Here is a 24,126-nt window from a genome sequence, read left to right as displayed (position 1 = left end):
AGTTTCTGCTGTTTCTGCTGCCAGGGAAAGTGTTTATGGTTGAACTTTCTGTACGTTTTCCTTCAAATTTGTGGCTGAGGTGCACGCATAGTGGATGGTTTTAGCACCACAAGTAGGGTGTCCACCCACTCTGCCCAGAGTTGGTGAAAACTCACGTTAGTTATGAAATTTCACTTATGTTAGAAAATACATTTTACCGAGACAAATATGATTATTCATGTTCTGAAACGTTCGAGGGGCCTTTCTCAAACATTAACATTATATCCAAAAAGTCATATTTAGCATAACACGAGCTAAATGTAAAATGTAGAAGGCGGTGAAAATAAAAGGCTTGTGTCCATTGACATTTCAGAGGTACGCTTGTTATTGTGAGAAATCTTCGAGGAATAACCAGCATTTCTAATCAGTATCTAAAGTGTATACTAAAATATGAAAACACTACATCATGTCTCAAAATTGATATCACCTCTATATTAGGGATGTGAGCACTTAAACAAAATTGGGATCCTGACGATAAGAAAAATCCATAACGGAAAAATTATATTTGGTGGGTTTTCCCCCACAAAATTAAAATCAGTGCAGCTGGTTTGTCTGCTCTTTCTCATCGATAATGATACAAGTGTGTGTTCAGTCGGTTGCGTGTAGAATATCCTAGCCTATTCATTAACGATATGCCCTGCTTTGCTGAAGTTGCAAGACAAGAAATGGCTAAATACAGCATTCCATTGCAAGATAGAGCTTTTGATTTCTAATAGGATGAGTGAAGTGTTCTCACTCCGGCAGTCTGGTGGCCGACCTGCCTATACGGTGCCCCTCTCTCCGTCCCTCGCTAGCTCGCTATGAAAGATGCAAGTGTTTGTTCTCGTAAGTATGGCAACTAAATCAGTCTCCTTCGTTCCAAAAATACTGAATCTTAGGAGTCGATTCAGGGTCAGCCCGCCAATTAGGCAGGGGTGGCATTTTTAGCTAAACTGACTGACCAACACCACATAAAAACCTAAATTCTGGCCCAAAATAATGATAATTTATCTCACCCAGTGGCATATGTGCCTGTGGAAATCAGCAGACTCTTACAAGATTACAAGAAGAAATCTAGGGCCTCCCGAGAGGCACTGTGGTCTAAGACACTGCTTCAAAGTGCTAGTGATGCCCCTACAGATCCTGGTTCGAGTACAGGCTCTGTCGCAGCCTGGGGAGACCCATGGGGCGGCGCACAATTGGCCCAGTGTCGACTGGGTTAGGGGAGGGTTTACCCGGCAGGGATGTCCTGTGACGGGCGCAATGCACGCTGACACAGTCGCCAGATGTAGTGTTTCCTCCGACACATTGGTGCGGCTGGCTTCCGGGTTAAGCGGGCATTGTGTCAAATCAGGCTTGGCTGGGTTGTTTCTCGGAGGACGCACAGCTCTTGACCTTTGCCTCTCGAGTCCGTACGGGAGTTGCAGCAATGGGACAAGACTAACTACCAATTGGATACCACAAAATTGGGGAGATGGGGGTAAAAAAAAATTTAAAACAAGTCAGTTGTTAAAGAAGTATTTTTTTCATTTTTATAAATGACATACTGCAATTCACATATTTGCAAACACTTAATTCTTTAACAAATTTACCTGATGTTGTTCCATTTCTTCTCTTAACATGTATGGACCCAGAACTTAATTGACCACCTATTCTGTTTATTTTAGAGACATTTTTCCATGTGAAAAAAAAGTGCTAAAACACAAAATGTGTTTGATTTTATATTTAACCATCCATTTATTTTGAGATATTTGGGCTTTTTTAAACTTAATTTCTGTTTTAATAAAATATATAATTTGAAGAACAAACTAACAATTCATATCTTGCAGTAAAATGCTTTAAGAGACAAGTTTAAGGTTAAAAAAAGGTAATGTTCTTAATTAAATTGTCCTGATCATATATATAGGCGATATCCACCCAAAATAGAATTTATGAATTCAGTGTGTTCTATCATTTAAATTGTAAACAACAGCACAACAATTTCTCTCAATCTGGAAGGTAAACTCAAAGTATTCAATTTCACGGTGTATTTCGGATGGAATCGATGCATTAGAATGTACAGTGCCTTGCGAAAGTATTCGGCCCCCTTGAACTTTGCGACCTTTTGCCACATTTCAGGCTTCAAACATAAAGATATAAAACTGTATTTTTTTGTGAAGAATCAACAACAAGTGGGACACAATCATGAAGTGGAACGACATTTATTGGATATTTCAAACTTTTTTAACAAATCAAAAACTGAAGAATTGGGCGTGCAAAATTATTCAGCCCCCTTAAGTTAATACTTTGTAGCGCCACCTTTTGCTGCGATTACAGCTGTAAGTCGCTTGGGGTATGTCTATCAGTTTTGCACATCGAGAGACTGAATTTTTTTCCCATTCCTCCTTGCAAAACAGCTCGAGCTCAGTGAGGTTGGATGGAGAGCATTTGTGAACAGCAGTTTTCAGTTCTTTCCACAGATTCTCGATTGGATTCAGGTCTGGACTTTGACTTGGCCATTCTAACACCTGGATATGTTTATTTTTGAACCATTCCATTGTAGATTTTGCTTTATGTTTTGGATCATTGTCTTGTTGGAAGACAAATCTCTGTCCCAGTCTCAGGTCTTTTGCAGACACCATCAGGTTTTCTTCCAGAATGGTCCTGTATTTGGCTCCATCCATCTTCCCATCAATTTGAACCATCTTCCCTGTCCCTGCTGAAGAAAAGCAGGCCCAAACCATGATGCTGCCACCACCATGTTTGACAGTGGGGATGGTGTGTTCAGCTGTGTTGCTTTTACGCCAAACATAACGTTTTGCATTGTTGCCAAAAAGTTCAAATTTGGTTTCTTTTTGGCACCTTCTTCCACATGTTTGGTGTGTCTCCCAGGTGGCTTGTGGCAAACTTTAAACGACACTTTTTATGGATATCTTTAAGAAATGGCTTTCTTCTTGCCACTCTTCCATAAAGGCCAGATTTGTGCAATATACGACTGATTGTTGTCCTATGGACAGAGTCTCCCACCTCAGCTGTAGATCTCTGCAGTTCATCCAGAGTGATCATGGGCCTCTTGGCTGCATCTCTGATCAGTCTTCTCCTTGTATGAGCTGAAAGTTTAGAGGGACGGCCAGGTCTTGGTAGATTTGCAGTGGTCTGATACTCCTTCCATTTCAATATTATCGCTTGCACAGTGCTCCTTGGGATGTTTAAAACTTGGGAAATCTTTTTGTATCCAAATCCGGCTTTAAACTTCTTCACAACAGTATCTCGGACCTGCCTGGTGTGTTCCTTGTTCTTCATGATGCTCTCTGCGCTTTTAACGGACCTCTGAGACTATCACAGTGCAGGTGCATTTATACGGAGACTTGATTACACACAGGTGGATTGTATTTATCATCATTAGTCATTTAGGTCAACATTGGATCATTCAGAGATCCTCACTGAACTTCTGGAGAGAGTTTGCTGCACTGAAAGTAAAGGGGCTGAATAATTTTGCACGCCCAATTTTTCAGTTTTTGATTTGTTAAAAAAGTTTGAAATATCCAATAAATGTCGTTCCACTTCATGATTGTGTCCCACTTGTTGTTGATTCTTCACAAAAAAATACAGTTTTATATCTTAATGTTTGAAGCCTGAAATGTGGCAAAAGGTCGCAAAGTTCAAGGGGGCCGAATACTTTCGCAAGGCACTGTACCAGAGACCAAAATAGAGATTTTTTTTGCCAAACAATCTTAGCCCATAGGACGCTGGCTGGCTACTCCACGTGCTTGTGGAAAACACTGCAAACTTAAGTCTTGCACAGAATCCAGCCTTGAAGACGTGATTATTTTTTTCCACATTTTTAATCGGATTTTGACCACATTTTGTCTCTGGCCTCCATTAATTCAGTAGCCCTAATTCTGACCATCCTACAAGGGTAAGAACTCCAATAACTTTTGAACGGATTATGATAGAGACATACTGTTGGGACCATTGGTTTTCTTAAAGGAGTATCTACACCATTAACATTATTTTACCCATTGGTCAAAAGATGCGTTTTTGAATGGACACCCTACCACAAGAAAGACTGACAGCTCTACTGCAGCTGCCGAGAGCTTGTTGCGCTCAAAAGGGGGTGATCGAAAAGAAAAAAAAATTGAAAAAAATTGGGCGCGATTAAATAAACATTTTAAGGCATGAACATTTCAAAAGTTAACTACATTTCATGAATTCAGTTTGACAGCTCTAGTTAAAATAAATAGAAAATGTAAAATGCATGTGAGATGATTACTGACCATTACCTGCGAGGCCTGAACAATGATTGGCACCCCCAGAAGTCGCTGACCAGACAATCCTATAGCCAGCGGCACAGAGTTGGCCTCCACAAACTCAATGTAAGCTATTCCCTTCGACCTCCTCGAATTTCTGTCAGAGATCATGCGCACATCTCTCACCTTGAAAATGAACAAAAATAATCTGTTTTCGAATGGATGGTTTAGGCATAAGAGGAAAAGACATTGCTAAATCCATCGGTCTTGGTGGCTGTGATAAGTCAAAAATAAGAATTTGCAACAGGTGCAGCACCCATCTTCTCAAAATAAAGTGAAATATTGCACGCACCAAACTTTTTTCAGCAGGAATGACAATGACATTACAAGCAGAGATACTCACTTTTCCCACTGCAGAGAAGAACTCTTCCAGGTCTCGTGGACGGATTCTGGCTGCCAGCTGCATGCAAAACACAGTGCGAGCATCCCTTTCCTCTGGAGTCAGGTTGTCAATTGGCTGCCTGTAGAAACAAAGCATTGAATTACTCTTATGAGGTAAACCCTTTTTTAGTCTTTCACAGTGGCCTCAATCTTTGAGAAAAGCACTTGTATTTTACTATATTTTGCCATCAAAATGGTAATCTTGGCAATCCAGAACAAAAATCACGTGCCAGCTACTCTGCAAGTTTCCGGCAAGTCCACTATGGGTCAAATGTTCCCTCCCCTTTTGAATCGCAGTCTGGCGACATGTGTTAAGATACCATATGTTACATAACGCTGTCCACAAAGTATATTTAAAACGGTAAGCCTACTTTGTCGAGCAAGGGTACACAAGCTTTAAAAGTGGAATGTCAACCTGATTGAGCTATGATGAGTCTTCTCTAAAGTAGGTAGGTAAGAGTGGTAGGGCCACAGATCGCACACTAGCATGATACACATCCTACAGCTAGGGGGAAATGGCTGCCAAGGACAGGAAAAGAAGCTCTGTGGGATGCACAGGCAAGGGAGATTAACAAGCTAATCAGCTGAACAAGTGATCTCCCGACCCACGGGGCTTTTGATATTGTGTCTTTTGTTTGACACCCTTTTGGAGTTTGATTGTTATTAGTTTGTTACCAACTGAACATAAATGACGCGCTTGGGCTGGCTGACCACGGAGTCACATCAGAGCTGTCCCCCTGGAATGCAAACCTGCTGTCCGCAGGCACACACCCCCAACACTGTCCACACAATCATACTTTCATGTTAATGCACACTGTCAGGTTGCAGAGGAAATAGGCAAGAGTAAGTCCCCTAGACAAAGCGAGTATAGTGCAACAGTAAGGTTGTTTAAACACTTACCTCACAGGACTCTTCTCTTTCTTGAAAGGGCTTCGGCTTCTGGAACGCCTTCGGCTGAAAGAAAGGGCTCTATTAGAATCTATATGAGTTGATTCATTGCAGGGTCACACAGCACAAAACTACCCACACAAACAGCAGAAAATAGTGTAATAGAAACCTTAGCTTGATGACAGGTGGAGGGCCAATCTTCCCTCTGGAACCACCGTTAAATTTCGGCCCAGAGCTGCGATTGAAAACAAGGTTTATCTCAGTACCTAAGGCCACTACTACTGATCTCATAAGGGGGATAAGGCACTCCAGGAATTAAATTGTGCCAGTCAAGACACTGCAGGCAGGAGTGGGAGGGTTGTTATTTGTTTATTTGGATTCCCATTAGCTTTTGCAGAAACTACTCTTCCCGGGGTCCAAAATAAACAGTGGTTTTGGGGTCCATGTGATGGCACTTGCCTTTCTAAACACTTCACTTGAACAAAACCCTTTAACCTGAAAGCCTAAACGTTCCTCATCTTTTCTCAACTACTGATAAAAAGCAATGCCTTAATTGTCCATTTGAACTGGAGCTGAATGCGAAAGACGCTCACATTTTCCTATACAGACTGGAGTGATGCAGACTCAAGGGAGATGCTGACACCAGATGAGGCATACATACAAGGTAGTCTTGTGGTCCCTGTAGCGGCCGCTGCGCTCCCTGCTCCGAGTGCGGCTCCGGCGCCTCTCCTTGCTGCGGCTCCGCTTTCGCTCGCGGCTGCGGCTCCTCTTGTGGTCATGGCTCTTCTTGCGATCACGGCTCTTGCTTCTCTTCCGGTCTTTGCTTCGGCTCCTGCTCTTCTTTTTCCTGCAGAAAGAGAATTACTCAATGTAAGGCAGTTAAGGAGAGCAATAAACAATAATAAATACATAGAATAAATACATTTGGTTGAGTTTGCATGCATGTTTCACTTACTTCTTGCTGCGCTCCTCATGGCCATTGGGACTACTGGGCTTGATCTCATCCTAAGCAGGGCCAACAGAAGAACAGCATAAGGACGAAGAGACAACATTTCAAGTTGTCAGGATCAAGGTGTGTGGGAACAAGAGAAAATATAGTTTAAAAATAGTATTCATACAAAAGTTAACATAGGGATAGATCTACAGTTAAGTTATTTTAATGAGTGTCTATCAGCCCCCAATCATAAATGTTGATTACTCATTTTGCATAAAAATCAATGAGTACTATGAGTACTAATACATAACCTACATCTCAGGTGCATTTGTCTTCAGCAGCCCCATCAGGATCATTACCAAGGCTATTCTTTGCCTAACATGCTGACCACACCGCTCAGGTTGCGTGCACGAGCGTTGCAAAATAAATGTACACATACATGTTATTCAATCATTGTGGCCAGGTGCTAAAATAGAAACAGGTTCTATTTGTGATGCTCAACACGCTGCAAGTCCAGCTTCTCCCATCTCCTCATTGGTTTTTAAGAGCATATACCCACGTCCCAAGTCCTCATTGGTGTTTAGGAGCATATACCCACATGGGTGATTGAAAGATGAACTAACGTCCACACGCCAGCCGGTTGTAATAATGCACCGTAAAGCTGGTTGCAAACGCCATATTAAGCCGAAAGATAAAATAAAAAGCCAGAGGAAGGAGAGATTACGAGAAAGGAATTTGGTTTACCATTTTATCTGTGGATTAATTGTCTGAGTAGAGGACCTTGTGCATTTCAGGTAAAACAACCCAATGTTTATATCCCAGGACAAATTAGCTAGCAACAGCAAGCTAGCTAAATTGCCATAGATGTTCAATGCTTTTTGAACTGTTCCCAAATGAATATGATTGGTTTAGTTTGTTTTGATATTTCAACCTGCGTGTCCTGATCGTGTTTGGTGTGGAGGTACAAAATCACATGCGTGTGTCCGGTTTGGTCAGCATGTAAGACCAATGTGCCCATGCTAGCAGCGAGACAGATCGATTTCCAGTGGGGGGGGGGGATGCCATTCTAGTGATCTCCACTTAGTTTAATTTTGTGGACTGTAAGAGCTCGCCCTGAAGCAAACAGGGATTCACACTGCTTAGCAATATTGACTACCAAGGAAAGCTATGATTAAATTATAAGATGAGGTACACAAAATTCCTTAGTTGGTGCTGTAGCCAGCAGCATAGAAGAGTTCCATGTTTCCTACAGTTTGTACTTAGTTCTATCAAATTTAGCCTTTACATAAAACAGTGACAAATATAATGGACTTATGGGGAAATAAATATTTGTGAATGAGCATGCAAAAATAATTACATTCTGGTCAACCATGGAGAAAACCTGTTTAACACAAAATAGCGTTATGTAAAATAACTTGGTGAAAGCAGCATAATAACAAAATCCACACATTCTCTCTCACTAGAATGAAAGAGTGAACATTGTGAACGGACCTGCTTCCTCTACTTAACCACACACCTCATTTACTGAAGGTAAAGGACATACAATCATGTATTTCAATAATGTGTCAGCTTACCAAACCTTCATCATTACAGAGGCAGACCAAGTCAACCATGTGGAACAACCACAACATGCATACAAATAATTTAATACCGTCTCCCATGGTATGTCTTTTAAATTAAAGGAACTGTCTTCTCAACCAGGCCCAGTCAGCATTTGTGTTTTTCCTTAATCAACCTGACTAACGTTCTGCAATCTGTCACAAAGCAGCATAATGGCTATATGTGAGGTGAAACAGTCAGAAGAGTTGAACTAACATTACAATTGTCTGTAATTTAGGCTAAAATAGGGAATCTATTCTGAACACCTCACATACCGCCCTGGATTCTACTTTGTGACAAACTCCTCAGACATGTGACAAGAATGGTTTGACAGCTGTCAAATTATTGGGTTACCACCCACATGAGCATAAGATTCACCCAAATGAAAGGCATAGCGCATTAGCAATGGGTTTCGCATAGCCCATGCACAAAGTGTTAGCCCAGTTGATAAAATATAGGAGAATGCCAATTGGGCCTGATCAAGAACCCAGTTCCTAAATTAAATGTTATTTTGCATCCACTGCATTCGCCTTGTAGACTGGCCATTCGATGACCACAATTATGTTACCAAGGGGACCACAGTACAGCAATACATTGGGCAATTACTACCTTCATTTTTTGACAGATCACACTGGAATTCATGGAAGTAGAGGTGAGATATCGTTAGGCAAGTCTACAAAAAGAGATAGATGGGCGTTTATTCATAGTCTCAAAAGGAACTGCAGCATCACATCAGAAACACAGAATAAGCTACTAGAAATATAGGGTCTGGGGCAAAGTGGTGACATAGGCCACCACAGTACTTACAATAAGGTGCATTAAAATCACAAACGTATTGCCTGGGCCTGTCTGACATTTGACACTGACAAAAATATTTTTTGAAACAGCAAAATACTAAAATATTTTATTCCAGCGTTCATCGTGGGGTCATTTGGAAAACGCCCCTGGAGTTAAAAGGAATGGTTTTGTTGCGATATGGACACAGTATTTACAATACAGTGCATTACAAACCACAAACAATACCTTAGGCCAAAACCCACCTTTCTATACGGAGCCTCAAGCATTGCTTCTATATCAAAGTCATCAGCCATGATGATGGAGCACTAAAGGGGAAGATAGACATAATGTGAACACATCATTAACGTTAGCTACAACACGTCATACGAGAACCGTGTATATCCACACCCGTGATGCAAGAGTTTTTTTTTGCATTAATTGTACCACAACCTGCTAACTAGCCAACACATGCTTGTTAACGGAATATTAGCTAGTTAACAGGTAAGCTTCAGTTCCCCCCGCTAAATATGAGCGGTCTGTGTGTCTACCGTACCGGCTTGTCCATGTTAGATGATTGGTTAGGTAACATGTTCACTTGACCACGTTAGCTAGCACATAGATGAACACCGGAGGTAGCGAGCCAACTAACGCTAGCTATCGAACGTTACCTAGCTTGCTATGGCCACACACGCAGTAGCAAGCTAGCTAAGCAACTATAATGTTATGCAAGAAAACTAGCTGGCTAGCAATTACTATACAACGTATTAAGAAAGAAAATGTTCAGGTATTAAATGTACCTGAAAAATGTGTTGTTTCTTCTCAAACAAGACGGACTCCTGAGGGTGTCTTGTTGCCACAAACTAGCTAACAGGATAGCTAACGTTAGCTAGTAGGCCTCTAGTTGTTTTCCTTCCGCGTTGCTAATAGCAAACAAACAATAGCTACATGTAACTTCAAATGTGGGTTTTGATACCCCAAAGCAGTAGAAACTGTGTAAACAGACAATTTAAATAACCTTGATGTGCTGAGAAAAATGTACGCGAGTTCGAAAATACTGTTGCTGCGTCTTGTTCCCCGCGCTCATCTAATGGCGCATGCTGTAAAGAATCCGTGGTCGCGTTCCAGGCTCACTATATTCAAAGATTGTCTATTCTAATGAAAAGATATTCGAGTGACCACTTTAACAATGGAAATACATGTCCTCATAGATGGAAGGCAGGCGGGAGGAGGCGAGGTCAGGTGGCACCATTCTAGCCAATGAGAGGGCAGATACGTGTGTGAACAATAGGCCATATACAAACTGTGTTTCACGTAGGTTTACCTGGCGGGACGATTTGATAAACGTGTAAATCTCTCTAGGTAGGACAATGTGACTTTTATCAACATATTCGCCTGTATTTACTCCCGAAAAATGAAACGCTAGTTAGCTGCTAATGTGGCTATCATAAAGAGTTACAAATGCTATGATCTGGACGAGACTACCGAACCGAGGCAAAGGTAAGAATTTTTATTTTTTTATTTTATTTCACCTTTATTTAACCAGGTAGGCTAGTAGAGAACAAGTTCTCATTTGCAACTGCGACCTGGCCAAGATAAAGCATAGCAGTGTGAACAGACAACAACACAGAGTTACACATGGAGTAAACAATTAAGTAGAAAAAAAAGAGAGTCTATATACATTGTGTGCAAAAGGCATGAGGAGGTAGGCGAATAATTACAATTTTGCAGATTAACACTGGAGTGATAAATGATCAGATGGTCATGTACAGGTAGAGATATTGGTGTGCAAAAGAGCAGAAAAGTAAATAAATATAAACAGTATGGGGAAGAGGTAGGTAAAATTGGGTGGGCTATTTACCGATAGACTATGTACAGCTGCAGCGATCGGTTAGCTGCTCAGATAGCAGATGTTTGAAGTTGGTGAGGGAGATAAGTCTCCAACTTCAGCGATTTTTGCAATTCGTTCCAGTCACAGGCAGCAGAGAACTGGAACGAAAGGCAGCCAAATGAGGTGTTGACTTTAGGGATAATCAGTGAGATACACCTGCTGGAGCGCGTGCTATGGGTGAGTGTTGCCATCGTGACCAGTGAACTGAGATAAGGCGTAGCTTTACCTAGCATGGACTTGTAGATGACCTGGAGCCAGTGAGTCTGGCGACGAATATGTAGCGAGGGCCAGCCGACTAGAGCATACAGGTCGCAGTGGTGGGTGGTATAAGGTGCTTTAGTAACAAAACGAATGGCACTGTGATAAATTGCATCCAGTTTGCTGAGTAGAGTATTGGAAGCCATTTTGTAGATGACATCGCCGAAGTCGAGGATCGGTAGGATAGTCAGTTTTACTAGGGTAAGTTTGGCGGCGTGAGTGAAGGAGGCTTTGTTGCGGAATAGAAAGCCGACTCTAGATTTGATTTTAGATTGGGGATGTTTGATATGAGTCTGGAAGGAGAGTTTACAGTCTAGCCAGACACCTAGGTACTTATAGATGTCCACATATTCTAGGTCGGAACCATCCAGGGTGGTGATGCTAGTCGGGCGTGCGGGTGCAGGCAGCGAACGGTTGAAAAGCATGCATTTGGTTTTACTAGCGTTTAAGAGCAGTTGGAGGCCACGGAAGGAGTGTTGTATGGCATTGAAGCTCGTTTGGAGGTTAGATAGCACAGTGTCCAAGGACGGGCCGGAAGTATACAGAATGGTGTCATCTGCGTAGAGGTGGATCAGGGAATCGCCCGCAGCAAGAGCAACATCATTGATATATACAGAGAAAAGAGTCAGCCCGAGAATTGAACCCTGTGGCACCCCCATAAAGACTGCCAGAGGACCGGACAGCATGCCCTCCGATTTGACACACTGAACTCTGTCTGCAAAGTAGTTGGTGAACCAGGCAAGGCAGTCATCAGAAAAACAGAGGCTACTGAGTCTGCCGATAAGAATATGGTGATTGACAGAGTCGAAAGCCTTGGCAAGGTCGATGAAGACGGCTGCACAGTACTGTCTTTTATCGATGGCGGTTATGATATCGTTTAGTACCTTGAGCGTGGCTGAGGTGCACCCGTGACCGGCTCGGAAACCAGATTGCACAGCGGCGAAGGTACGGTGGGATTCTAGATGGTCAGTGACCTGTTTGTTGACTTGGCTTTCGAAGACCTTAGATAGGCAGGGCAGGATGGATATAGGTCTGTAACAGTTTGGGTCCAGGGTGTCTCCCCCTTTGAAGAGGGGGATGACTGCGGCAGCTTTCCAATCACTGGATATATTATCTAATATTTGCTAAATATAGTCATCAATGAATTGGCGTAAATATGTATTTAAATGGACAATTATGTACACTAGTGCAAGTTTTAAATTGACACAATGCCTGTTAGTAAAGGACGTGCAGGAGCTTGCAAGGATTTGTAGTTTTGCATAATGTCGACGTTGATGCTATGGGTATTATGACACCTCCAATGTGGAGCGCTGTATGGGAGACTCCTGGGAATACCAGCTGCTGTAAACTTTCTGCCCAGTAGATAGTACTGTTGTAAACTTTGTATTATTTAGAACGGTGAGAATATGGTTTTATTAAATAGAGCGTTTATGGTCAATTTGGTCACTGTCTTTAAAGGTGGTGCTGATAAATGTGTTGGTCAGATTAATTTTCCTTCTAATTTTTTAGAGCTGGAATCTTTATGTGAAGTTCTCAGTATTCCAGGGAAATAATCTTCAGGCTATATCCAAAAGATTAAGGAATACAGTGCCTTGCGAAAGTATTCGGCCCCCTTGAACTTTGCGACCTTTTGCCATATTTCAGGCTTCAAACATAAAGATATAAAACTGTATTTTTTTGTGAAGAATCAACAACAAGTGGGACACAATCATGAAGTGGAACGACATTTATTGGATATTTCAAACTTTTTTAACAAATCCAAAACTGAAAAATTGGGTGTGCAAAATTATTCAGCCCCTTTACTTTCAGTGCAGCAAACTCTCTTCAGAAGTTCAGTGAGGATCTCTGAATGATCCAATGTTGACCTAAATGACTAATGATGATAAATACAATCCACCTGTGTGTAATCAAGTCTCCGTATAAATGCACCTGCACTGTGATAGTCTCAGAGGTCCGTTAAAAGCGCAGAGAGCATCATGAAGAACAAGGAACACACCAGGCAGGTCCGAGATACTGTTGTGAAGAAGTTTAAAGCCGGATTTGGATACAAAAAGATTTCCCAAGCTTTAAACATCCCAAGGAGCACTGTGCAAGCGATAATATTGAAATGGAAGGAGTATCAGACCACTGCAAATCTACCAAGACCTGGTCGTCCCTCTAAAATTTCAGCTCATACAAGGAGAAGACTGATCAGAGATGCAGCCAAGAGGCCCATGATCACTCTGGATGAACTGCAGAGATCTACAGCTGAGGTGGGGGACTCTGTCCATAGGACAACAATCAGTCGTATATTGCACAAATCTGGCCTTTATGGAAGAGTGGCAAGAAGAAAGCCATTTCTTAAAGATATCCATAAAAAGTGTAGTTTAAAGTTTGCCACAAGCCACCTGGGAGACACACCAAACATGTGGAAGAAGGTGCTCTGGTCAGATGAAACCAAAATTGAACTTTTTGGCAACAATGCAAAACGTTATGTTTGGCGTAAAAGCAACACAGCTCATCACCCTGAACACACCATCCCCACTGTCAAATATGGTGGTGGCAGCATCATGGTTTGGGCCTGCTTTTCTTCAGCAGGGACAGGGAAGATGGTTAAAATTGATGGGAAGATGGACGGAGCCAAATACAGGACCATTCTGGAAGAAAACCTGATGGAGTCTGCAAAAGACCTGAGACTGGGACGGAGATTTGTCTTCCAACAAGACAATGATCCAAAACATAAAGCAAAATCTACAATGGAATGGTTCAAAAATAAACATATCCAGGTGTTAGAATGGCCAAGTCAAAGTCCAGACCTGAATCCAATCGAGAATCTGTGGAAAGAACTGAAAACTGCTGTTCACAAATGCTCTCCATCCAACCTCACTGAGCTCGAGCTGTTTTGCAAGGAGGAATGGGAAAAAATGTCAGTCTCTCGATGTGCAAAACTGATAGAGACATACCCCAAGCGACTTACAGCTGTAATCGCAGCAAAAGGTGACGCTACAAAGTATTAACTTAAGGGGGCTGAATAATTTTGCACGCCCAATTTTTCAGTTTTTGATTTGTTAAAAAAGTTTTGAAATATCCAATAAATGTCGTTCCACTTCATGATTATGTCCCACTTGTTGTTGATTCTTCACAAAAAAATACAGTTTTATATCTTTATGTTTGAAGCCTGAAATGTGGCAAAAGGTCACAAAGTTCAAGGGGGCCAAATACTTTCGCAAGGCACTGTACATGGTGGTTTGTAGTCTGTTTCAATGGGCATTTTAAATGTAATAGCTATTCTAGTCCATCTACGTTTTTGAGTTACATACATAAACTTTAAATAGTCTGTAAATAGCTTATGGCCCATACCAGCCCATATTTGCCAGGATCGGGCCTGGTTAGTACTTTGGTGGGAGCCCACCTGGGAATACCAGGTGCTTTAAACTTTTTTGCCCAGTAGTTACTGTTGTAAACGCTCTTCTATTTATAACATTAATAATATAAAGGCCATTTTAAAATGGAATGGCTATTCTAGTCTCCCGACTATTTTGGTGTACACAAACTTGAAATAGTCTATCCAACTCTCTTTTCATACCTTACCAGGCTGAATACCCCAGAAGCTTTTGCCTGGTCTTTTTTTTTATACCTTTATTTAACTAGGCAAGTCAGTTAAGAACAAATTCTTACTTACAATGACAGCCTACCGGGGAACAGTGGGTTAACTGCCTTGTTCAGGGGCAGAATGACAGCTCAGGGATTTGATCCAGCAACCTTTCAGTTACTGGCCCAACACTAACCACTAGGCTACCTGCCACCCCTGGTCACTGCTGTGATAGGAGACCACCTGGGAATAACAAGTGCTGTTAGCTTTTGCCCAGCAGAGTGTTGTTATATAAGTATTCATACACATAGCTCATATAAACAAAGACATTCCGTCGTAAGAACACATACACCCAGCCACAAGACTGACCCCCTCTATTGGTCGGATGCTCAGGATAAGGCTCTGCTGTGCACCAATGGGGCTTCTGCTCTGGCTAGAGCAAGGCCCGCCTCCAACCCTCCGACCAGTCAAGAAGACCGAAACGACAAGACTCCACCTACTTTATTATATGTATAAAAATGAATGTAACCGTTGTATAGGCTCTCTTTTTCACCTGGCTCCTTGCCGAGTTATGTGAACTAGGTCCGTGCACGTAAAACTGCGGGACAAGATATCTCTGACTCATTAAAACTGTCTTTTGTTACAACTGAAATCCACTCTGTCCAGCGTCCGTGATTTGGTCTCAACTCTCCAGTATTTAAACACTAACAGTGTACCGTTGTAAACACTCTTTTATTTATAACAGTAATAATATAAAGTGCATTTTCAAATTTAGTGGCTATTCTAGTTTTTAACTTTAAATCGTCTATCCAACTCTTGTTCTGTAGCTTACATGGTGGTAACAATGTCAAACTCTGTTATGCACATGTGCTGTATAAGCCTTAAGCTGGTACATTTCCATTGTATGTTTGTTTCATGTAAAAATAATCTAGTATTTTTCCTGTCTTGTCTGTGTCACTTGGTCACGCGGCCAAAGACAAATAGCCTCGGAGAGTGACCACAGTTTTTGAATCCATCCTGTTCTTTTTGTATCTTTCAAGCGCACAGCTGTGTGGAGATATGAAGATAACAGAGGCTAACTTGAGCAGCAATGACAATTCTATCAACAAAAAGGAGTAACAAAACTGGCATTATCACCTGTTTACGCTAAGTTCCCATCATGATCTCACACACCTGCTAAACTGCAACGTAGACAAAGGTTATAAAAGCTGAGACCCAACTCTTGTTCGTTGGGCTCTTAACACTGCACCTTTTGAGTGATTTATTAACTGCTCCAGAATTGCAATTCTTATAATAAATGCTTGTTGTTTGAAGAATCTACACTCTCTCTTCATTTCTGGTTAGAATTCACAACCCATACCAGCCGGAATACGCCTGATATCGTCTGATCTCTGAAGCTAAGCAGGCTCGGGCCTGGTTAGTACTTGGATTGGAGACCACCTGGGAACACCAGGTGCTGTAAGCTTCTTGCCCAGTACTGTTGTGAATGCGCTTTTATTTATAACAGTAATAATATAAAGGCCATTTTAAAATGGAATGGTTATTCTAGTCTTTCGACTATTTCGGTGTACATTAACTCTAAATAGTCTATCCAAATCTCATTCTATAGCTTACGGCCATACCAGCCTGAATACGCCTGATGTAATCTGATTTCGGAAGCTGAGCAGGCTTGCATATTGTTAGTACTTGGATGAGAGACCGCCTGGGAATAACCAGTGCTGTGAGGCGACCGGGAGACCCATGAGGTGGTGCACAATTGAACCAGCGTTTTCAGGGTTAGGCGAGGGTCTGGCCAGCCGGGATGTCCTTGTCCCATTGCGTTTTTGTGACTCCTATGGCGCGTCGGGCGCATGCACGCTGACACGGTTGCCGTGTTGTTTCCTCAAACACATTGGTGGGGCTGGCTTCCGGGTTAAGGGAGCAGTGTCTCAAGAAGCAGTGTGGCTTGGCAGGATTGTGGTTCAGAGGACGCATGGCTCTCGACCTTCCCAATCGGGAGTTGCTGCGATGGGACAAGACTGTAACTACCAATCGTCTGATCTCGGAAGCTAAACAGGCTTGCGTCTGGTTAGTATTTGGATGAGAGACCTCCTTGGAATAACAAGTGCTGTAAGCTTTTGTCCAGTAGAGTGTACTGTTTTAAAAGCTATTTTATTTATAACATTAATAACATTAAGGCCATTTTGAAATGACTACAATTAGTCTTTCAACTATTTCGGTGTACAGTAACTTTAAATACTCACTTTATGGCCATACCAGCCTGAATACTCCCCTTTTTGGAGTTTCAGGAAGTGGATAAGCAGCAGGTGGCTGAGCGTTCAAGAGAGAGAAGAATACCGCTTTCTTTAGGTTTATTTGATTCTTAAGTTTGAAAGTTTGGGTGTGAATGTAGTTTATTTTTTTTGAAACATTTGTGTTATTATCCCTCAACAGCTGTTTGGGGGATCCTGCGTATATATTTAAAAAAAATACAGAATTGAAAAAAATAAGATATGAGAAAGTACTGATGGTGAATGTGGAAATGATTGGGGAAGAAAAAATAACAACGATGGAATTGCTGAGAGGAATAAAGGAAGTTTGTGGAACGATACTTGGATGTAGAACGAAAGATCAAAAGAAATATGAAGTGAAAATGTCGCATGTAAATGGAAAAGAAAGACTAGGTGATGGGCTAAAGATTTTAAAAACTGTCAAATCATCGCTAAAGAACTGGGGAACGACGAACTTCAAATCAAATTTTAATAGTAACATATATGGTTAGCAGATGTTAATGCGAGTGTAGCAAAATGCTTATGCTTCTAGTTCCGACCATGCAGTAATATCTAACAAGTAATCTAACCTAACAATTTCACAACAACTACCTTATACACACACGTGTAAAGGAATGAATAAGAATGTGTACATAAAAATATATGAATGAGCAATGGAAACTTGTGGTGTCCTTTTTGAACTTAACCGCATACATTACGAATGGTGAGATATATAAAAAAATGCTAAAAAGTGAAGGTGACCACGCCGATCAAGAGGAGGATGTGGCCAAGAACCTACATTGTAGGTTCCTACAATTGTGTCCCTACATTGTGCGATTTTGCAATGTGAAGTTTATGGGACAATGTGCAATCATTGCTGTATTCCACAAAATGTATCACTGTCGAGGGATTTTAATATGTCCATGTGGTCCATGACATCAAGTGAAGGAATGTAGGCTTTGTATTCAGCCGGGGCACATTCTTAAGGAATGTCCGGAATTCCCATGCCATAAATGTAGTGAACAAGGGCACTATGCCAGAGAATGTTTGAACGTAGTGCAGACCAAAATATAGATGAAGCTCTAATAAGGAAAAAGAAAGCGATCACTTACTTTTGCAAACAATGGACCTCACTTCTGAGGACAATTAGGGGAGTATGCCTATGGAGAGAGAAGACTAGAGTGACATGGAGATTGTTTTGCAGCTACAGGTGACTCCAGAGACAGTGGCAGATACGCTTGGAGAGTCTGTGATGTTTTCTGGCAAAAGACGAGACGCAGTGTTAGTCTCTGCTGCTGATAAGGTGGAACAGCAGCACATGGTGGGTGAATTAGATACATAGGTAGAGCTGGTGCAAGGTACTTCTTAGGTGCCTGAGCCAGTCTGAAGCGTGTGTGAAAGGTACGCTAAAGAGAGAGCTGGGTCACTGTTAAATGCTTTTCAGCTGCTCGCCCCAAAAAATCAAAATCCGGAGGCTGATGATGAAATAGATAGTGAGGATCCTCAATTGTTTGCAAGGAATAAGAGGTCGTTGTTGAAAGCTAGAGATATGATGGGATTTGGAAAAAATAAAAAGTGGGTTTCGAAATTACTTGTCATCATAACTTTATCTCATGTCAGTCAATCCCCAGATAATAGTTAAGACTGTTTGCTGTCCAGTCATTACCACACCTATGAAGTCTCTATGATAAACTCCTGTGAGATCAATATTGTACAAAATGTTCAATCAAACTGAAGTGAGCTTGTTTATACTCTGATTATACTTCTGCACACAATAAGGATTATAGTCACATCCCTAAACGGTAACAGTTTGAGAAACAAAAACAGATTTGAGCAAGTTTTAGTGTCCGTTAAAGAAGACATGTTTTGTTTTCAAGAGATCAATTGGACGGACTCCAAAATACAGGAGATCAAGAGTAAATGGTCTGATTAAATGTTTTGTAGTCACGGAAGCCACAAAACGTGTGGTGTGGCTATTTAAACCAAAATCGATGTGGTTCAAAATGTGAAACAAATACATGCTGATAATCATGGCAGACTTATTGTAATTGAATTTGAAGTTCAAAATGTTATTTTTCGTTTAATTCATGTTTATGCTTCGAACATTGAATCTGAAAGGAGGGAAATGTTTCACAACTTAAAGAACTGTATACAGGTAGCTGACTTTAATGTGAGGTGAGCTACGAACGGACGTGACATTTGGGGTAAGCCTAAGCCTTTTCGTAACCTTAACCTATTTCTTCTAACCTGCTATGACAAAGTGCTTTGATGACACTAGCTGCATCCCAGCTAGTTGAACGCTTGTCAGTCGTTCTCCTAAAAGGCAACCTCTGTTGCTCGATGTACTAAACCGAGGGCCGGCAGCCACTAAGTACATGTAAGAGACAATTATGGCAAGAATAAGTTGTAAGATGAAACCTAGTCACATCTGAGATGTGAATCAACTGCACGGATTGATCAATTGCCAGTATGTGCCCTTGGGCCTCATTTGTCCCCTTTGAAATGACCTGTTGAGATCATTCGATGCAACATCTGAGGCTATCTGGCCTATAAAGGATCCACATCATACCACTATTTCCATAATATAAGGCTATGTTATTGGTTTTTGAAAAAAGTACCATACAATATTTGCACATCCCTATCACCTATATATGCATAGGAAAATGATCCCTTTATTGTGTGTGTGTGTGTGTGTGTGTGTTGGGTGGGTGTCTGAGGAATGTTTTACTGCGTTTCAGCTTGCAGAGGTATCACCACTCTTCCCATGGCCACCTGGATCCTGTCTAGGGAAGAAAAAGAAGAATGATGTTATTACATGGCCTTCAAGAGCTACATGACTGCTGAGGTGACATTACGGACCCCTTAGGATTTGTGGCATTCCTTGTGTATTTGTTTCCCGTATGTTCCACTTCGTTTATCCTTTGTACTTGTGACACTATTTGAGGTTTTAACGCCTATCTCTATTAGGTGTGACTGGCAACTGCAGTGGGTTGAATCCTACTAGTTCAGTGTTTCCCAACTCCAGGCAGGGGTAGAGTAGGCATTTTTGTTGTAGCCCTGGAGAGGCACAGCTGATTGAAAGAGTTGAATCAGGTGCAACAACAACAAGAAGAAGAACAACACCAATCAATGTGAAGAGTGGGACATCACAGTTGGGCCTTGTGTTCAACATAGCTCAGTATTTGAGTGTGTTTCCCGCGCATGCAAGTAGCTTTGATTTCTTCTTCCTCCATAGTTCCCTAGAACGAACGCCCTCCCCTTTGCAGCAGAAGTTAGGCAAAAGTTTGCGCTTTCTGTGCCACTGGCTTCAATCAGGTCCACCAAACGCAGATAATAAGAGCACCAAGCACCGAAAATTCCGTCATTAATTCACTTGAACTCAGCTAGCGAACACACAATGTCTGGAAGAGGTAAAGGCGGCAAGGGACTCGGAAAAGGAGGCGCCAAGCGTCACCGTAAGGTTCTCCGCGATAACATCCAGAGAATCACCAAGCCCGCCATTCGCCGCCTGGCTCGCCGTGGCGGCGTGAAGCGTATCTCCGGGCTGATCTACGAGGAGACCCACGGTGTCCTGAAGGTGTTCCTTGAGAACGTGATCCGTGACGCCGTCACCTACACCGAGCACGCCAAGAGGAAGACCGTTACGGCCATGGACGCTCTGAAACGCCAGGGACGCACCCTGTACGGTTTCGGCGGTTAAACGCACTCTTCTCGGAACGTCAACATCCCGACTTGAACCCAAAGGCTCTTTTAAGAGTGTTATATAAATATTCATACACATAGCTCATATATTATACAGCGCTAAGCTAAACCGCCTGACTCAAGTCATCTTACGTACCCTTGCTAAAACAGGAACTAGCTCACACAGCCAGCAATAAAACTACCCCCCTAACACTATCCCCTCAGCTTTGTTGTCTCCCGACCCCAGGAAACAAAGACACTCCATCGCATGAACACATACACCCAGCCATAAAAACTGCCCCTCTACCTCACGAACCCCTGACACAAACATCTCCTAGTATAAACACATCTCACCCCCCCTACTGGTCGGGTGCCAAGAGCAAAGGACTTTGCTGTGCACCAATGGGGCCCGCTCTGGCTAGAGCAAGGCCCGCCTCCAACCCTTTGTGACCAGTCAGAAGACCAAAACGACAAGACTCCACCTACTTTATTCTATGTATAAAAATGAATGTAACCGTTGTATAAGGCCTCTTTTTCACCTGACTCCTTGCCGAGTTATATGAACTAGATCCGTGCACGTAAAATTGCGGGACAAGATATCTTTGACACATTAAAACTGTCTTTTGTTACAACTGAAATCCACTCTGTCCAGCGTCCGTGATTTGGTCTCAACTCTCCAGTATTTAAACACTAACAAGAGCCACCCACATCCGCTTCAAAAGGGCCAAATCCATTATCGTAGGAAACCCTGAGCCAATCTTGAGTGGACAGGGAGGGAGTGTTCATGACAAGAGGCTATGTTCAGTGCAGGCTTTGCGTAAAGTCGTATTACGAGACACCCAAAATAAAGGCACCACGGCTGGGAAATCCCCACCAAGTCCAAAAAGGGGGGCCTTATGTCTGGCCATTGTAGGACTTTTTTTGAAACACACCATTCCCCACCAGTGACAGAGCATAGGCTATGGTCTTTGTTAGGGAAGCAAGCCTCTGAGTGGAAGGCTCTTATGCGCGCTCAGCTCCACTGGGCAAATGGCAGGGGCGCCTATGAGAAAGCAGGGTGTGTCCACGGCCGGCGAATTAGCTTAGCTTCGTCTTCATAAGAGGGAAAGGGCTCTCCACCCCCTCATTCGTTTGTGAGAAGCAACGAGACATCAGCATCATGCCCGAGCCAGCAAAGTCCGCGCCCAAGAAGGGCTCCAAGAAAGCCGTCACCAAGACCGCAGGAAAAGGCGGCAAGAAACGCCGAAAGTCGAGGAAGGAGAGCTACGCCATTTACGTGTACAAAGTCCTGAAGCAGGTCCACCCCGATACCGGCATCTCCTCCAAGGCCATGAGAATCATGAACTCGTTCGTGAACGACATCTTCGAGCGTATCGCCGGAGAGTCGTCTCGCCTGGCCCACTACAACAAGCGTTCCACCATCACCTCCAGGGAGATCCAGACCGCAGTGCGCCTGCTGCTCCCCGGAGAGCTGTCCAGCACGCAGTGTCTGAGGGCACCAAGGCCGTTACCAAGTACATCAGATCCAAGTAAACAGCCCATTTGGAGTGCTGTAGTAACCCAAAGGCTCTTTTAAGAGCCACCCACCCTGTCATTGAAAAAAGCTAATCCATGTGTGTGTGTGGATAGCGCCGGCCGCACAGCCAGACACCAAGACCCACAGACACAAAGACCGTCACGAGTGAGTCACGCTGCGGAGTCAAGCGAGGAAGGACTGCGAGAAGGGCACAAGCCTATTTCTCTCTGCCTGCTCAACTACTTTGGCCCTCACCTCATCTGGATGACACGCTTTCGAAAGAGACAGAGAGAGAGAGACTACCTAGCAGAAGAAAAAACACAAGGAAACACACACTGTGCACAAAGAGAAGGCTCCAAATCCAACTAAAGGACTAATAAAACATCACACACACACACAGTGCAAGTAAGCATGTCGTTGGACAGTGTATTATTTTGTTTGCCTCCTGGACACATGACGAATACAACGTGAAACTAGTCTCAGCCAGGCCTCACAAGTGCATGTGTTTTAAGGTCCCCAAAAGATCTCTCCTTTAAAACACCAAGGAGCACATCAGGGGACGCTAAACCATTTGATTCCCTTGCCAGACATCTCGGCTCACTCCACAATCAATGGTGCTCGCAATCGGATGCACTTTTAGGCCATTTAGGAGACAAATAGCACAGGAAAAGCAGTGCGCACCGCTCCACCCGACAGTCGAACGGTGAGGTTTTGAGCGAGTCGCAGCAAAATGCACGGGGCTCCTGCAGCCCACATGACTTTATTCTGAACGGACACAAGTCTGCTCGCTGGGCCGTTCGCTTTTGGGCCAAAAACACGGCTCCGTCGGTGACTTTTGGCCCGATATTGGCGACCAGAAAACACAAGTGAAAGAGCATTTGGCCAGCCCGAAGAAGCCGAGCTGGGTGGCTTGAGTCTACATGGTTCTCATGTCGCGTTTAAGGCCAACCCCCTGCACGGTGTGGAGCTTCAATAGCGCAGAGCAGCGTCTACAGCAAAGTACTCCTCCTCACAGACTACCGTAGTGTTGTAAGTGTGTGTGTTTACCGGACCGAACGACAGACATGGCAGAAGTCTCACCAGCACCCGCCGCCGCCGCGCCGGCCAAGGCACCCAAGAAGAAGGCAGCAGCCAAGCCCAAGAAAGCGGGACCCAGCGTAGGCGAGCTCATCGTCAAGGCGGTGTCCGCCTCCAAGGAGAAGAGCGGCGTGTCCCTGGCCGCGCACAAGAAGTCTCTGGCGGCAGGCGGCTACGACGTGGAGAAGATCAACTCCCGTGTCAAGATCGCCGTCAAGAGCCTCGTCACCAAGGGCACCCTGGTCCAGACCAAGGGCACCGGTGCCTCCGGCTCCTTCAAGCTCAACAAGAAGGCCGTCGAGGCAAAGAAGCCCGCCAAGAAAGCCGCAGCCCCCAAAGCTAAGAAGGTGGCCGCCAAGAGCCCAAAGAAGGTGAAGAAGCCCGCCGCAGCGGCCAAGAAAGCGGCCAAGAGCCCCAAGAAGGCTACCAAGGCAGCGAAGCCCAAACCCGCCAAGCCCAAGGCGGCCAAGGCCAAGAAGGCAGCCCCCAAGAAGAAGTAAAGCGATTACAAACAGTGTTTTTTCTACTCGACACATGTTGTTACCACAAAAGGCTCTTTTAAGAGCCACCCACCTCTTTCCATAAAAGCGCATGTCATTCCATGTACGTCCTACCTCCCTACCCGTGGTGCAAAAGAAATGAAATGAATGACTTTTACGCACCACATTTTCGAGTGGCTAAATGGCTTTACATTTGTCACTCGAGTGCAGCACCCTCACCAGTCAACATTGTTGTGATGTGTTAGAATTTGCATGTCACATTGATCCTGATAATAAGAATAATACATACTATAGTGGGTTGGACAGCAGCCATTTGTATTATGAGCCACTCTCGAATTGATTGATACATGTTTCAGTGATTTGAGTTCTCTGTCTGTCCCTCCCTCACTCCAATTGGATAAGGCCACACCGGTCCGGTGGCCAATCGATGCCTTTTGTGGCGAGGTATAAGTAAGGCTCTCGAGGTGGCCAGCGGCTCATTCAGACTTTCTGTGGCATAC

General features: G+C 43.3%; 3 protein-coding genes and 2 pseudogenes across 9 annotated transcripts in view; 4 read left to right on the top strand and 1 right to left on the bottom strand.

Moving 5' to 3' along the window:
* LOC139370634 (RNA-binding protein 39-like) overlaps nucleotides 1-10,032 on the bottom strand; it is a 28,605-nt gene extending 18,573 nt beyond the window's left edge. Inside the window, exons 1-9 of one of the 7 annotated variants that reach the window (XM_071110226.1) lie at nucleotides 9,902-10,032; nucleotides 9,684-9,806; nucleotides 9,150-9,212; nucleotides 6,532-6,581; nucleotides 6,238-6,423; nucleotides 5,746-5,811; nucleotides 5,589-5,642; nucleotides 4,651-4,768; nucleotides 4,275-4,433 (exon numbers count right to left, since the gene is read on the bottom strand). In XM_071110226.1, coding sequence (XP_070966327.1) covers nucleotides 4,275-4,433; nucleotides 4,651-4,768; nucleotides 5,589-5,642; nucleotides 5,746-5,811; nucleotides 6,238-6,423; nucleotides 6,532-6,581; nucleotides 9,150-9,200 — 684 coding nt within the window. In that variant the 5' untranslated portion in view covers nucleotides 9,201-9,212; nucleotides 9,684-9,806; nucleotides 9,902-10,032. Of the gene's footprint in view, nucleotides 1-4,274; nucleotides 4,434-4,650; nucleotides 4,769-5,588; nucleotides 5,643-5,745; nucleotides 5,812-6,237; nucleotides 6,424-6,531; nucleotides 6,582-8,718; nucleotides 8,783-9,149; nucleotides 9,213-9,683 lie in introns of all 7 variants that reach the window. The other 6 variants (XM_071110228.1, XM_071110225.1, XM_071110232.1 and 3 more) reach the window with 6 other exon arrangements.
* Nucleotides 10,033-15,948: 5,916 nt separating this feature from the next.
* On the top strand, nucleotides 15,949-16,068 carry LOC139371484 (5S ribosomal RNA; annotated as a pseudogene).
* A 4,181-nt stretch (nucleotides 16,069-20,249) lies between these two features.
* LOC139369687 (histone H4-like) lies at nucleotides 20,250-20,552 on the top strand. Its single transcript, XM_071108947.1, has one exon. The coding sequence runs from the start codon at nucleotides 20,250-20,252 to the stop codon at nucleotides 20,550-20,552; it is 303 nt and encodes a 100-aa protein (XP_070965048.1).
* A 958-nt stretch (nucleotides 20,553-21,510) lies between these two features.
* LOC139369686 (histone H2B-like) lies at nucleotides 21,511-22,066 on the top strand (annotated as a pseudogene).
* Nucleotides 22,067-23,113: 1,047 nt separating this feature from the next.
* LOC139369685 (histone H1-like) lies at nucleotides 23,114-23,626 on the top strand. Its single transcript, XM_071108945.1, has one exon. It carries the CDS (start codon nucleotides 23,114-23,116, stop codon nucleotides 23,624-23,626), a length of 513 nt encoding a protein of 170 aa, XP_070965046.1.
* Nucleotides 23,627-24,126: the final 500 nt, after the last annotated feature.

This window comes from Oncorhynchus clarkii, chromosome 17, assembly GCF_045791955.1.
Source record: "Oncorhynchus clarkii lewisi isolate Uvic-CL-2024 chromosome 17, UVic_Ocla_1.0, whole genome shotgun sequence".
Taxonomy (NCBI): domain Eukaryota; kingdom Metazoa; phylum Chordata; class Actinopteri; order Salmoniformes; family Salmonidae; genus Oncorhynchus; species Oncorhynchus clarkii.
Note: the sequence above shows the minus strand (reverse complement) of the source record. Positions and strands in the feature narration are given on the sequence as shown.

Coding starts and splice junctions, on each gene's coding strand:
- LOC139369687 (XM_071108947.1), top strand. CDS start 20,250: ATGTCTGGAAGAGGTAAAGGCGGCAAGGGACTCGGAAAAGGAGGCGCC.
- LOC139369685 (XM_071108945.1), top strand. CDS start 23,114: ATGGCAGAAGTCTCACCAGCACCCGCCGCCGCCGCGCCGGCCAAGGCA.